Here is a 14,823-nt window from a genome sequence, read left to right as displayed (position 1 = left end):
AGACTCAAGTAGGTTAGGTAGTTAACCCAAGGTCCTGGACTTAATAGGTGGCCAAGTAAAATTTGGTGGTCACATAGGTCTATAAAAACGTCTATTGTTAAATCTAGCTCGTTTTCAGGTACGCCAACCTGGTTTGAAATTATTTCAATGTGTGTACCACCTGGCTTTAATTTCACTTCCTACAATTTCTCTTCCTGAACCTCAATCCTCTACCCCAAGTTCTTGGATTTTCCTTCTCCAAATTGGGAGGTGCTTTAGAGAAGGATTTCCACATTTCTTAGATAATTGATCTGGGTAAATTTGAGAATCATTGGTTAGATGAAAGTCCAGTTCCCTCATTGTTACTTGCATTTCCCCTAGAAAACATTTCTATGAAATCTATTATGTGCCAGGTACTTTGCTACACATAAGAAATAATAAAATGGTAAGAAAGACCTACTTCCTGCCATCATAATCTTTAGTGAAGGAGTCATTTAAACAAGCTCACTTGTCATCATGGGCATCCCTTGGTGGTGAGGGTTACACTACAGGAGGAACTAACCTGACCTACTAGTGGTTTAGAGAAGGCTTCCTTAGAAGTGATGTCATTCGAGATCAAAAGAATTAATATGATGTTTAAAAATCAAATTGGCAAGATTCAGTACTACCAAAAATATTTTTTAGGGCAGTGAATCAAGCAAAATTAAGTGTGATGTTTATGTTTGCCACCCTTTAGACCCCAAATCCTTCCTGTAAGAGTGTGGTGATCCAGTTGAATGGATAGGGATGAAAAAGTTTGAGAAAGCTCGTGCAAATAGGGTTGCTAAGGAAAAGGAAACACACTGTAACAGAATGAGATTGTAAATTCAGTGCATAAAACCAACTTGAGAATATGAGCCTATCCTTTGAGACTAAAAGGTATCTTTGCTACTGAATATGACCAGTATAAATAAGATGCATGGATGTATAACAAAAATTTTAGCAAAATAGTAAAGAAAGAATCAAATTAGGAGCTAGAAACCCTCAATTATTTGCTTTTTTCTCCAGCATTACCAGGATTATAGGAAGATTAGTTCCATTTCTTCCTCTGGCTTCTCATGGCCCTGTCAATGGTATTTGTCATTTCCTCTGTTTCCATGTAGCAGTAGGACTGCCTAAGTGACTAGTAACCAATGTAAAAGTTGCACTTGGAATTTTTTTTTTTTAAGATTTTTAAAAGTGTTTTTTATTTATTTTGAGGGAGAGAGAGAGAGTTGGGGGAAGGGGCAGATAGGGAAGAGCCTGACGCAGGGCTCGAACTCACAAACTGTGAAATCATGACCTGGGCCAAAATCAAGAGTCTGATGCTTAACCAACTTAGCCACCAGGTGCCCCCAAGCTTGCTTTTCAAATTAAGACTATTTCATTTTGTGATCTTATGGCAAGTGATTTGGCTATGTCTTTAGTATAATAAATTTTACAATGTTATTAAATTTATTTTTTGGTACAGTGAAGTAATTAGAGAAATTAAATCAATAGCTGAAAAAGTATTCTGTAAAAGTTTTCATTGAAATGGGCCTTAATTGTATTCCTTTTTAAAAAGTTATTCTCAAAGCAATGAATGTATTTGGCTAAAAAAAAAATTCAAAACTAGATAGAAAGACACCCAGTTCCTTCATCTCAATTGCTAAATCAACTATTTCTATTTTGGTGGTTACCTCCATAACAGGTCTAATCTCTTGATTTATCAACATTAGACAGTATTTGATTCCTCCATTATGAAAGATGAATTCCCTTGCCATTTTTAGGTCATCTTCTAACTTCATATGATATACTTAAGTCTTATTGAGCCATCAGTTTTATTTTCAATTTTATTTTATTTTTTTAAAGTTTATTTTGAGAGGAGAAAGAAAGTGGGGGAGGGGCAGAGAGAGAGAGAGAGAGAGAGAGAGAGAGAGAGAGAATCTCAGCAGGCTCCACACCATCAGCACAGAACCCCATGCAGAACTCGAACTCATAACTCGTGAGTTCCTCCCATGCTACTTCCTAACTTTTATGAGCTATACTATTACTGTTATGTTGCCAACTCCTAATGTTATTCAAAATATGTTTTGTAGCCATAATTGCTTTAAAAGTAAATATAGTTCAAAAATAGGCAAGGTGATCCCAAATATCAAAATGAGAAGGGTTTTTTGAGACTCCAGCTAGAAGTTGAAACTTTCCCAAGGCAGATATTAGAAGTTAAATAGATTTGTGTTTTAGGGGCACCTGGGTGGCTCAGTTGGTTAAGTATCTGACTTTGGCTCAGGTCATGATCTCATGGTTCGTGGGTTCTGGCCCTGAGTCTGGCTCTGCGCTGACAGCTCAGAGCCTGGAGCCTGCTTGGATTCTGTGTCTCCCTCTCCCTCCGCCCCTCCCCTGCTCATGCTCATGCTCTGTCTCTGTCTTTCCCAAAAATAAATAAACATTAGAAAAAAAATTTTTTAACAGATTTGTGTTTTAAAAAATCCCTCAGGTGGCCAAGTAGAGAGGATACAGTGAATTGGACAAGCCTAGAGGATGAGAGATCAGTTAAAAGACTTGCTGTAATTGGGGTGCCTGGGTTAGTTAAGTGTCCAACTTCAACTCAGGTCATGATCTCGGGACTCATGAATGTGAGCCCTGAATTGGGCTCTGAGGTCTTAAAGTGCAGAGCTGGCTTCAGATCCTCTGTCTCCCTCTCTCTCTGCCCCTTCCCAGCTCACATTCTCTCCCTCAAAAATAAATAAACATTAAAAAAAAAAAAAAGTCTTGCTATAATTGGTGAGAGATGGAAGCCTGAACTGACCCACTGGAAGTGGGCATGTAAAGGAGAGGATATTGCAGAGACAGTAAAAAGTGAATCCAGACTCTCAGGTTATGAGTTGAGAGGCTGGATGGTAGTCCTACTAATTTGGAATAGGATACTGGAGTAATTCCAGATTGGTAGAAAGGGAGTGAATTCCATTTGGGGCAGTGTGAATTTGGGGTGTTTAGTGCTTCCAGAGGGAGAGAGATGGAGTTCAGGAGAAGGGTTGGGATTGAAAGTGAAGACCTGTAAATCATAGGATATGACTGAAGTCATAGAAGTGGATGAGATAGTCTAGGAAGAGAGTGTACAGTGAGAAGACAGCTAAATGCAATTTGGGAGAATGCCAACATTTAAGGAGCTGGCAGAAGAGAGACTTCCAAAACAGTCTGAGGTAAGGAAATCATGGAGGTGAGGTCACGGAAAACAAGGGTGAAAGTTTCAAATAAAAGGAAGTAATAAAGTCAAATGCTATAGTAAGTTCAAGTAAAATGAAATTGAATTTCTTTCTCCAAGTGTCCATTGGATTTAACAGGGTTTGGTGACTTTTACAGACACAATTCCACTGCATGGTGGTAAAGGTTAGATTACACTAGGACTGAAGACTGATGGGATAGCCACATCAAGACACCTTTGAAGTTTGCCTGAAAGGGAAGAAGGGAAGATAGCAGACACCGGGTTATGGGAGGGAGGGACAGATGGATGGATGAATCGATTTAGATCAATATTTTCAAAACTACCAGAGCCTGTGTCCCCTTTTTATAACCATATACTCTACTCCTTATACCCTACAAAAGTGATATTCATAGATAACTTACAAATTTTTAAAAACTCAATTTAATGTTCTCCCTATAATACGGAGGAGAAACAGAAGAGATTTATAATAAAATCCAGCTGATATATACGTAGAATCGCTATGAAAATAGCTAGAAACATAGATATTCGTGGGCTCCATTTCTGTCTTAAACCCTTAAGCTGAGTTACTCTCAGTGATGTGATTTTCTAAAATGGAGAAACAACTCTTTTAAGTCTGAACAAAATAAAACACAACCTTCCTCTGGCTTACATAGTAGTTGTACTTCTGAAAATATTCAGTGTATTTTAAAACTGCAAAAAGACCCAAACACGTGTGCACTTGTGTTTATAAGTAAAAACAGTTGATTCTGGGCTTAAATATAATCAGGTTTATCATTTAGTGTGGGTTGAATGTTGAATGGAAGTCAGGATAATTCTTCCTTGTGCAGAACTGTTTCAAACATGACAAGAGTTTTCTGTTAGTAGAACTGGCACACTAAATGCCAGTAATGATCTTCAATAACCACAAATTCCCTCCAAATCTTCCAAATTCATTGTTCCATTTGGGAGTTCCTGGATGTCCTAAGCCAGGAGAGTAGGGGAAGCTGAAAACAAAAACAAAAACAAAAACAAAAGAAAAACAAGATATTGTCCCTGATAAAGTGGAAGTTAATAAAATTAAAAAGGTAGAAAGCTTAGAATTAAAGAGGAGAAGCACATAACCTTCGTATCTTGGCACATGTCATGTTTCCTATAGATAAGCAATAGTCCTGCTTTAAGGATTTTGGGGTATCTGGTAAATTATTTCTCTTGTTTAATGCTCTGAGTACTCTCTTAATTTGGAGTTCCTATTCTTCATTTTGAACCCTCAGTTATTAGGCTCACTTGTAAATAAGTGCTAAATTTTGAATGCCATGAAAGATTACCTTTTGAAAAGAAAGCACTACTTTTATTACCACAGGCTAAAAATGTTGAAAATTTCAGAGGTGTAGTTTCCTATTGTTGCTATAACTAATTACCAGAAACTCAGTGGCTTAAAACAGTAAAAACTTAATATCCTAAAATTCTGGAAGTCAGAAGTTCCAAAAGAATCTGCCTGGGCTAAAATCAAGGTGTCAGCATGGTTGTGTTCCTTTCTGGAGGCTCTAGAGGAGAATCCATTTCCTTGATTTATTTAATAGCTCCTACAGGCTGCTTACATTCCTTGGTTCATGACCCTGTTCTCCATTTTCAAAGCTAACACATAACATCTCCAAATCTCTCTTTCTCCTGCTTCTTTCTTCCTTTTTTTTTTTTTTTTTTTTTTGTTTATTTTTGAGAGAGAGCAAGCAGGGGAGGGGCAGAGAGAGAGGGAGACAAAGAATCTGAAGCAGGCTCCATGCTGTCAGCACAAAGCTGGACATGGCACTGGGCCACGAATTGTGAGGTCATCACCTGAGCTGAAGTCAGATGCTCAACTGACTGAGCCACCCAGGTGTCCCTCCTTCTTCTACTCTTAAGGACCCTTGTGATTACACTGGATCCACCTGGATAATCCAAACTGAATTCCCCAGGTCAAGACTCTTATTTTAATCACACCTGCAAAGTCCCTTTTGCCATGAAGGTATTATATTCACAGGTTCTAGGAATTAGGACATGGATACTTTGGGTGGCCATTTACCACAAAAGAGTAGAGCAAAGGATATTGGTTTGAAATAGGGACACTTATTTTTTTTTTAATTTTTGTTTAAATTCCAGTTAGTTAACATACAGTGTAATATTAGTTTCAGGAATACAATATGGTGATTCAACACTTCATACAACACCCGGTGCTCATCACAAATGCACTCCTTAATCTCCATCACCTATTTAATCCATCCCCCCTACCCATCTCCTGAAATAAGGACACTTTAAAACATTTTTTCTCTTAGTTTTTTTTTCTTGCAGATCAACGACTTTTATTTTTACCTTTAAAAGCCAAACTAAGAATTCTATAGCTGGTTATAACAGTATGATTTCTACTTATAATTTCCATCAAACTTAAAATAGCATCCTAAATGTAAAGTATAGATTACCAAAATATATTGGTAGTGGGGAGAGAGAGGTTGGAGCAGACAATTATATATTCAAGATGTAGGGTTTTTTTGTTTTGTTTTGTTTTGTTTTGTTTTTTAGAGAGAGAGCATGTGAACAGGAGAGAGGGGCAAAGGGAGAGAGAGAGAATCTCAAGCAGGCTCCATGTTCAGTGCACAGCCCAATGCAAGGCTCAATCCCACAACCCTGGGATCATGACCTGAGCAGAAATCAAGAGTCCAACACTTAACTGACTGAACCACCCAGGTGTCCCTACAAGATATCTGAATCTGAGTTTTGTTTTCAGATGGAGCACATAATATTTTGTTTCATCATTTCTGCCAAAGCATACTTATTTAGCATTATCAATATTGTTTTATATACCATAGTTACACTATTTCCTTCTATTGGCAGCTCATTTTTTAAAATTAAAAAATAAACAAGAATTTATGCTTTAAAAAGTCAGATAATATAAAAGTACATTTACTTTATATATAAAATGAAAAAGTTAAAGCCCATCCTGCTCCTATCTCATCCTTTTCTCTAAAGTGATACACTGTTAAACAGTTTGTGGTGTGTAGTCCATAGACCATTTTCTATAATGTTAGACACATACCCACATACACACATACCCTGAGTTCTTATGTATACGAATAAGATATTAATCATACAGTTCTGCTACTAGCTCTTTGCTCTACAGCATACTATGTCTATAGTATATACTATACTGATAGTTGGAATTCTCATGGATAGTAGGGTAGTAGAGTGACTGGAAGCTTGGTTTCTAATTCCAATCTTGGTTCTGCCATTAAATGCCCTTGGACAAGTTAATCTTTTGGTGCACTATTTTTCCCATTTATAAAGTGGATGAAAATAATAGTACCTACCTCAGAGGATTGTTACAATTATACAAGTTGTGAATATTGCCTAAGATGAATGTATGCTCAACACCTAGAAGGGCCCAGTAATGTAATAGTCATTTAATTGCATTGCCTTAATATTATACTATTTCTACTAGCTGTATAATTGTTCTTCTCTGATGATGAACCATTTAAACTAGTCTTAAAATCTGGGGCACTTGGGTGGCTCAGTCAGTTAAGTGTCTGACTTCAGCTCAGGTCATGATCTCACAGTTTGCAGGTTCAAGCCCCGTGTAGGGCTCTGTGCTGACAGCTCAGAGCCTGGAGCAAGCTTTGGATTCTGTGTCTCCCTCTCTCTTTACTCCTCCCTTGCTCATGCTCTCAAAAATAAATAAACATTAGACAAATGTCCCTTGCTGTCTCTCTCAAAAATAAACATTAGACAAATTTTTTAAAATTAGTCTCAAAATGTGAAGACTTCCAAAGTGGGGTTTTAATGTAATATAATACTATAAGCACTAAATGACAACTTTTTTGCTTACATTGAATTACAGTATATTAAGATAAAATGTCTGTCATAGGCTATGCACATCTTTATGGCTTTTGCTCAGTATTGCTTTCCAAAAGGATTATACCAGCTTCAGTACTAATATCAAGGAATTATTCAAATTTAGTTGGCAGGATTTAGAAATATTTTGCAACCTTAGCACTCATGAAATGGTATTTCAAACTTAATTTGTACTTTTTATATTTATCCATGTGCTTATTATTTGCCTTTGTTTTGTTCATTGTATAGTGATTGTATTTGAGCATATTAACATATTACTATTCTAGGGACTGGGACTCTACAAATAAATAAAACAGACAAAACTCTATGAGAATCACAGATACAACTCTATTAAAAGTATAGCCTCTCAGTATATTAAGCTAGCAAAAACTTTTCAAACTAACATAAGCAAAGCTTGGGAGTATTTGGCCTTTGTGGGAGGATAAGAAGTTGGTATAACCATGGGAAGGATGCGTATGGTGCATCATACTGCTGATTTAATATTAATGAAGCAATTTAGCAATGTATTTAAAGACTTGGAGTAAGAAAGTAAATTAGTACATGCTTGAAAAATCATTTTTATAATTGAAAACAGGAATATATTTGTCATGGAGTAGAAAGAAAACTTCGTGTGAGGTTTTTTTTTTTTTTTTTTTTTTTTTTGAGAGAAAGAGGGAGGCAGAGGGAGAGGGAGAACCTTAAGCAGGCTCCAGGCCCAGCATGGAGCAGATGTGGGGCTCAATCTCATCACCATGAGATCATGACCTGAGGGGAAATCAAGAGTTGGACGCTTAACCGACTGAGCCACCCAGGCACCCTTATATGAGTTTTAAAAGATAAAATAGTTTTCAAAGAAATTTCCAACACTTGTTCCCAATCTATCTTCCCTTGGTATACAATTCCCTATATCTTAGTGGAACAACTTGAGAAGCTTTAACAGACTATTCAAAACCAACTCTTGGTATTGAGAAGTGTGACAATGAGAAGATCCCTTTGAGTGTTTGCAGTTTTTGGTGATTACAAATAAAGCCACTGTAAACATTTGTTTTCCAAAGTGGCTTTTCCATTTGCATTTCTACCAGCAATGCATGAAAGCTGTATTTGCTCAGCATCTTCACCTTCACCAACACTTGCACAGTCCTTTCCCTCCCTCATTCTAACTATGTGGTAGTATCTCACTGAGGTTTTAATTTGCATTTCTCTAATGATTAATGATGTGAAGCATCTTTTCAAGTGGTGTATTTCCCTTTCGTATATCTTTTTTGGTGAAGGGTCTGTTCTACTATTTTGCCCATTTTTCATTGCTTTTTCCCCTCCTAATTGTTTTGAAAACTCCTTATATACTCTGAATAAGAACACTTTTAAAATGTTTCGCTAAAAAACAAAACCAAACCAATTCTCAATTACATTTGAGTATATGTATTCAAATGACTGTGAACCACTTTAACTGTACACTTTGTCCTTCTCTAAGTGATTTAAATGAATTTGCAATGTGATCTTTCTGAGGAATTACCTTTTTCTCTATCTCTAAAATGAGGGGTATTTAGTTTATTGTCAAAATCTAAAATACCTGCCATCAAACTCTAAAAATGTATTCTGTATAAAAAACCTAAAATATAACAGAAATTCTGCTTCCTGTTAGAATATAAATAAACCGAGTAATGTATGACTCAGGAGTAAATCAGAAAACACTGTTTTCAAATGACTTACTTTCTAAATTAAGTTTTTAAAAAAGTGAAAGAACAACACAATAAGGAATGATTTAAAAGGTGTTTTACCTTCCCCAAATCCGTACCTTGAGAAAAAGGAGCTAATACATAAAAAGACGTTTTAAATTTTGAAAGTAGTGCATGCAGGCTCTTCTTCAATTCACATTTGCACCTGCATCTCTGATTTGCAAAAATTGATGCGTAAAATTTCAAAATAGCAAAATGTAAGTTTGTTATAATATTAACATGTGGTTTAGTGCTCTATGCAGTAGAGCATGGTACCTTGCAAATCTGGATCTTTTACCATTTGTAGTGGTTACTGTAATCTACTTTAATGTTATTTGAACTATTTGAACCGAGCAGCTCCTAGTTTTCATACTTGAATCCTTTAGAATAGCTACAACTGCTGAAGCTCCTTCGGTGCAGTTCTTCCCTCTTCCGTCTCTCCTGGAAAGACCGTCACTTTCCACAGTTGACTACCATACTCATTTATCCGGGCAAAACTCCCAGTCCGCTCCTGTCTTCCTGCATTATTCTCCTGGATCAGGGCTTCTTCATCGCGCATCAATTACTTCCCGGAGAGCGAGCTAAGGGCAGGCACTGCCAAGACCAGACGCAGACCTGGATTATTTCCTTTTTCTGTGCCAAGCATCTTTCCAGCTAAAACCTTTTTTCACCTGTCACTCCTGCTTATTCTTGATATTCAGTTTTCTGCCACAGCCTTCGCTACTCTAGTAGCTATGATGTCTGGGCAAAAATAGCTCACATTTTTGCTTAAGCAATAACGGCCGCGCAAATTTTATGGTTAGATTTGTCTCAAGTCCGAAGACCGCGCCTCCAAACTAATGAGGCGGGATACACCCGGAGGAGTTCGGAGTGGAGGAGCTGTGGCTGAGAGAAGGCTGTGGGGACTTGCCTAGGCGGGGCCACCCAACCCCCAGAGACCCTGACAGCACACTCCGGGAAGTTTGGACTCTTACCGCAGCTTCCGGACCCGCCTCTCTGCGAGCACCGGAACTCGCTTTCCCAGAAGGCCCCGCGCGGTGCGGCGCTGGGCGCGCTCCGGGTCCTGTCAAAGCAGGACCGGAGAGCCCGGCCTGCGGCCCCACCCCCTGATCCCCAGCTCCTTCCCCGACTCCCGCGAGTTCCAGTCCCGACTTCCAGCTCCCCAGCCCCGCCCTCAGCCGCGCGCGCTCTCCCCACCACGCCCTCGTCCCCCCGCGTGCGGCCGCTACAGCCAATGAGGTTCGGGGCCGCGTGCGCAGATTCAAACGGCGGCTCTTGAGGGAGGCTGGGCGCGAGATTCGGCGGTGCGGACAAAACCCTGCAGGAGGCTGCGAGCCCTGCAGAGCTGCTCGCTGCGGGGTGAGGGTGGGGGTCGGCGCCAGCCGCGGAGCTGAGCTCGGACCGCAGCTAGGAGGCTGAGAGGCGGCGGGAGGGGTCGAGGGAGGGCGAGAGCGCGCCTGCTGACATGTTGGGGGCATCCCTGACCGGGCCGGGCCGGGGCTAGGAGTGGCGCTGCGGGCCGGGGGCGGGTCGCGGTCCGCCCCTCCGTCCCTCCGTCCTGCCCTGCAGGGGACGTGCGTTCCACTCTCGGTCGCCTCGGAGAGGGAGCGAGGGAAGCGGCTGGAGGGTCGGGGACAAGGAACATTCGCTTGAGGCTGGAGGAGGCTGAACTGCGTCCCCGCCCAGTCCGCGCCTATGCGGTACTTGAAGGATGGCGAAGAGGTCGCGCAGGTGGGTGACATCCCTTTTACGCAGGCCTGTTGGCATAGTCTCGGCTCAGATTCTCTTCCTTTACCCAGTGCGTCCCCATCAGGCCCTCCCCAGCTGGGGCAGAGGTTTTGCTTCCCGCTGCTCCGCAGCCGCTTCGGCCCGGCTGGCTGGATCCCAGCCGTGACTTGTGGAGAGTTGGGGACCACTATGTTTAAGGCGCAGAAAGTGAGTAACAAATGGTCAGGTTGCTCTTTTGAGTTGATTCTCCCCACAGCGCACGTCCAGACTCCAATCTCGCACAGCCGCATCTTGGTCGGAGTTTCTTGCCAGGTAAGTCTGTGCGCTTTTAGGGAGTACCCTGCGCACGTAGAAGTGCTAGTGTACAGCCCGGACTTGAAAATGGTATTCGGAGAGACTTTTTTCTGAACTACTGTACCAATTAAAATAGGAACTATGTGATAAGCCTGTGCTGGGACGACTCTGCCATCTTTGCTGCCTTGACAGGTATGGAAAATCCCCTTAGGAATAGCTGATGAGAGAGGACCGTTTTGACGTGTTCTGTAGTTACCATTACCGTGTCTCAACTTTATGTTTATCTTTTTAATATCTTCTGTTGGGAAGATGCCACACTGTTACCACCAGTAGCTTCATCTTAAAACAATGTTTGATTCACTGAATATTTTTAGTGCCCGTGTTTGGCTCTGACTGTAACTAAGTGTTGCCCAGAGGTAGGGCATATTTTTTTGTTGGAAACTTGCTAGGAGGAGTTTACTCATCTAATTTTTATTTATATGTTGCTATAGTAGCTACACCTAAACTGTGTGTAGTAACCACTTAGATGGCACAAAACTAGGGTGTCTTTTGTCACTATTATTAAATAAACCTTAAAAGATGTTTGGTAGGGTTTACAAATGGCTTTGTTTATCTAGGTCCACAACCTTAAAGTCTTAACGAGAGATGTATTTCCAAACTTGGAATTTAGTACTAGGATTCACTCATTGCAGATTTCTGTTAAAAACTGGCAATAGCGACACAATATTTGCTGCCTTGTTCATTTATTAAGTATCTGCTGTATGTAGGGTATTTTCGCAGAAATCAGCATGAAATATATGATTAAGTCCTTGTTAGACTGTTATTTTGTGGCAAGTACAGTATAGGTCAAACTCTTGAGGTGGAACAAATATACACATACACATGCATAAACCCACCTCTAGAATAGGATTTTCAGCCTTGTCACTATTGATATATTGGATTAGATGATTCTTTGGGGGTGGGGGGGCTGTCCTGTGCTTTGTAGTATGTTTAACAGCATCCCTGGCCTCTACCCAGTAGATGCCAATAACACCCTGTTTCCCCCAGTTGTGACAATCATATGTCTCCAGAGATTATCAAATGCGTTTTGAAGGCTGGGGGGCGAAATCACCCAGGTGAGAATTGCTGCTCTAATTAACTTCCTAATCTTCAAAAACAATCAATATTAAAAGCTCCTATAATTATAATTACTGAGGAACTCGTTTAGGCCTTTTCTTTTGGATTTTTAAATATACAGAATTTTAAAAATAAAGTAACTTCATTAAGCAAGGTGACACTTGACTATGTCAACTCAGTAATGGAAGTTTGTTTATATTTATTGTGTGGCATTATCTACCTATCACTATTGATGTTAATCTTATTTGAAAGAATGTCTTAGCTAATGCTATCATCAGCATTTAGTTATGGTTAGACAGGGATGCTTGAATGTCAGAACCCTGCCCTCTCTGGTTGATTTTGTCTGTTCTTTTCATAGTTTTTGTATGCTTAATAATAATAGACTAAGAAAGGAGAAGTGATTTAATGACTAATTTGCCTGTGTAGGTTATTTTCTTTTATTGGCGGTACTGTGAGCCCTGAAATCTAAACATTAATTGTACTGTTGACTTTTGTTCCTTGTCAGCTGTATGAATTGAAAAGTATTGTAGAATGAGTTAAAAAGTCATAAGGCTGGAGTAACTAAACGTGGTGGGGTGAAGCTGTGTTCCCTATGGGAGTGTAGAGGTAGAGGATGTGGTAAGAAATTATCATCTCTGTGTGGTGTATTTCTTAGGATCTTCATACTTGAATGTTTCATGCTCTAAATTATATTGCTTATTTATGAAAATATGTCTTATTTATCTTAGAAGAGAATAGAATGTGAAATGTTTTGAAGGAGAAATTATTTGTTGAGCAAAGTGTAGTCTCATGTCTCTTGGCTAAATATCTCAATAATAAATATGAACTTAATTTATAGTTGAATGAGAAAGGAAATAATTTAGTCAATTTAAGATCTCCACTATACAACTATTTAAGTATTTGAGCAAAAACTGTACTTTGCTGTATAAATGATTTACATAAGACTATGGGCATAAATTCTGTAGTATACTTTTTCTGTATGATATGGGGAAAAAAAGAGTAAAAAAACTGTTACCTCAGGTTGAAACAACTGAAGGATGTTGGCTCTTTTGCTTTTTGTTTAAGATTGCTGTAGTGTCTCTGAACTAGATTTACATAAAGGAAAAGGCTCATTTAATGTGACTTTAAATAGTTTTAGATCCCACTGGGGGGTTTAATGATATATTTTACAGGCAATACCAATTGGCATATCTGTTACTAACATGTATTTGATTAAAAAAATTGTTTTTAATGTTTATTTATTTTTGAGAGACAGAGACAGAGACAGAGTGTGAGTGGGGTAGGGGAGAGAAAGAGAGAGACACAGAATCCGAAGCAGGCTCCAGGATCTGAGCTGTCCACACAGAGCCCTACGGGGGCTCAAACCCACTAACTGTGAGATCATGACCCGAACCGAAGTCGGAAGCTCAACAAACTGAGCCCCCACGCACCTCAACACGTGTTTTATTTTTAAGCATCATTATGTATTAAGTAATTAATTTTAGTTTTTAAAAGCCAGGGCTACCCTTAAATAAACTTTAAAAAATGTCATTTAGAACCTAGAAGACCTATTTAAGTAGTAACAGATTCAGATATATACACTTGATAAAGGTAAAAGCCAGATTTTGCATTGGAAAATGTTTTTCAGTGGTTATGTATGTGTGTGAGGGGAAGCAATTTTACTATGTTGTTTCCAGCAAAATGAGTATTATGGGTGAAAAGAATACTGAAGTATGAGAACTGATTTTTTAATCAGCTTTGTCATTAACTAGCAAATTGTTTTAGGAAAGCAAGTAAACTCTATATCCAGGTTTTTAAATCTGTTTTATAGGGGGTTGGATTTTATGGTCTGTATGGTAATTTCTAGATTTAATATATATCCTGTTTTGAACCCTTTTGTAATCATCCTTGCTCATTTAAAAATATATACACTAATGGAATAAAATAGAAAAATTCTCTCATTATTTTCATTTATGAATAGCTAGGTAAAATTCCCTTCAGTATTTATTTCAGTATTGCTATTAGTAATGGTCAAATGAAGTCAATTTTGTCTTACTATAATGATGCTAGCTTGCAGCCTATGTTTGGAAATAAAATATTCATGTATGCAGTACATAATATTAACCACTGGGTGGCCTGATTTCACTTTATTAAATCAACCTGGTAAATTTTCATACCTTGAATTCAATTGGACTTTAAAAAATAAAGAATTACCTTGTTAAGACAGTATAATAAAGATATAATTTTGGATTTTGATAAAAATTTCATATTTGATGCAGTTTATGACTTAAAATATGATCAAGTTGAAGTGATTTTATTAGAGCCAATTTTAAAGAACTTGATATATCTCTAATTTCAAACCAGTAGTTTCTTTTCATATAAAAGTAAATTTTAAAAAATTCTCAAGTTCTTCCTTTCAATACCTTATATTACTCTTTTTAGGTGAGATAATTAATGTCCTTTAAAATTGAACTTCTCCCTAATGTTTTATCTTAATATTGTCAAGTATTTTGTGTTAATATTGTCAAGAATAGTTTGTGTATTATTTCACAGGGTAAGTTATGACTGTAATATCCTATTAGCTCATGCCTAGTGTAGAGTTATTCTTAGCCATTTTCCTGGCCTAATGAGTCATAGTATTTATGTGTGTATGTGTGCATGCATTTCATTTTGCTGTTTAATACTCATCCTAATCACTGTTCATTCATAATTAAAAAAAAAAAAACCTTTTCATTTTAATGTAGTGCTTAGCTTATGTATTAGACAGTTATAGAATAAATATTTTCTTTGACTTAAAAAATAGAACTGGAAGAGTAATTTTGGAAACCAAGTCCTGGATGAAGATTCAGAAACCAAATTCCTCTTCTATTTTTGCTTTGTGATGGGACCAATAATTTCACCCATTTTGCTGTCTTCTAGATCAGTCACTCTAGATTAAAAATGGCTTATTTG

General features: G+C 38.4%; 1 protein-coding gene across 2 annotated transcripts in view; it reads left to right on the top strand.

The window, feature by feature from the left end:
- The first annotated feature begins 10,266 nt into the window (after window positions 1-10,266).
- MYBL1 (MYB proto-oncogene like 1) overlaps window positions 10,267-14,823 on the top strand; it is a 43,811-nt gene continuing 39,254 nt past the window's right edge. The window contains exon 1 of one of the 2 annotated variants that reach the window (XM_019453195.2): window positions 10,267-10,485. In XM_019453195.2, the coding sequence (XP_019308740.1) occupies window positions 10,466-10,485 (20 nt within the window). In that variant the 5' untranslated portion in view covers window positions 10,267-10,465. The remainder of the gene's footprint in view (window positions 10,486-14,823) is intronic. The other variant, XM_019453194.2, reaches the window with a different exon arrangement.

The sequence above is a fragment of the Panthera pardus genome, unplaced genomic scaffold (assembly GCF_024362965.1).
Source record: "Panthera pardus isolate Hobbes unplaced genomic scaffold, ASM2436296v1 HiC_scaffold_7, whole genome shotgun sequence".
In the NCBI taxonomy this organism is placed as follows: Eukaryota; Metazoa; Chordata; class Mammalia; order Carnivora; family Felidae; genus Panthera; species Panthera pardus.
This window is presented reverse-complemented; position numbering and strand designations above follow the sequence as displayed.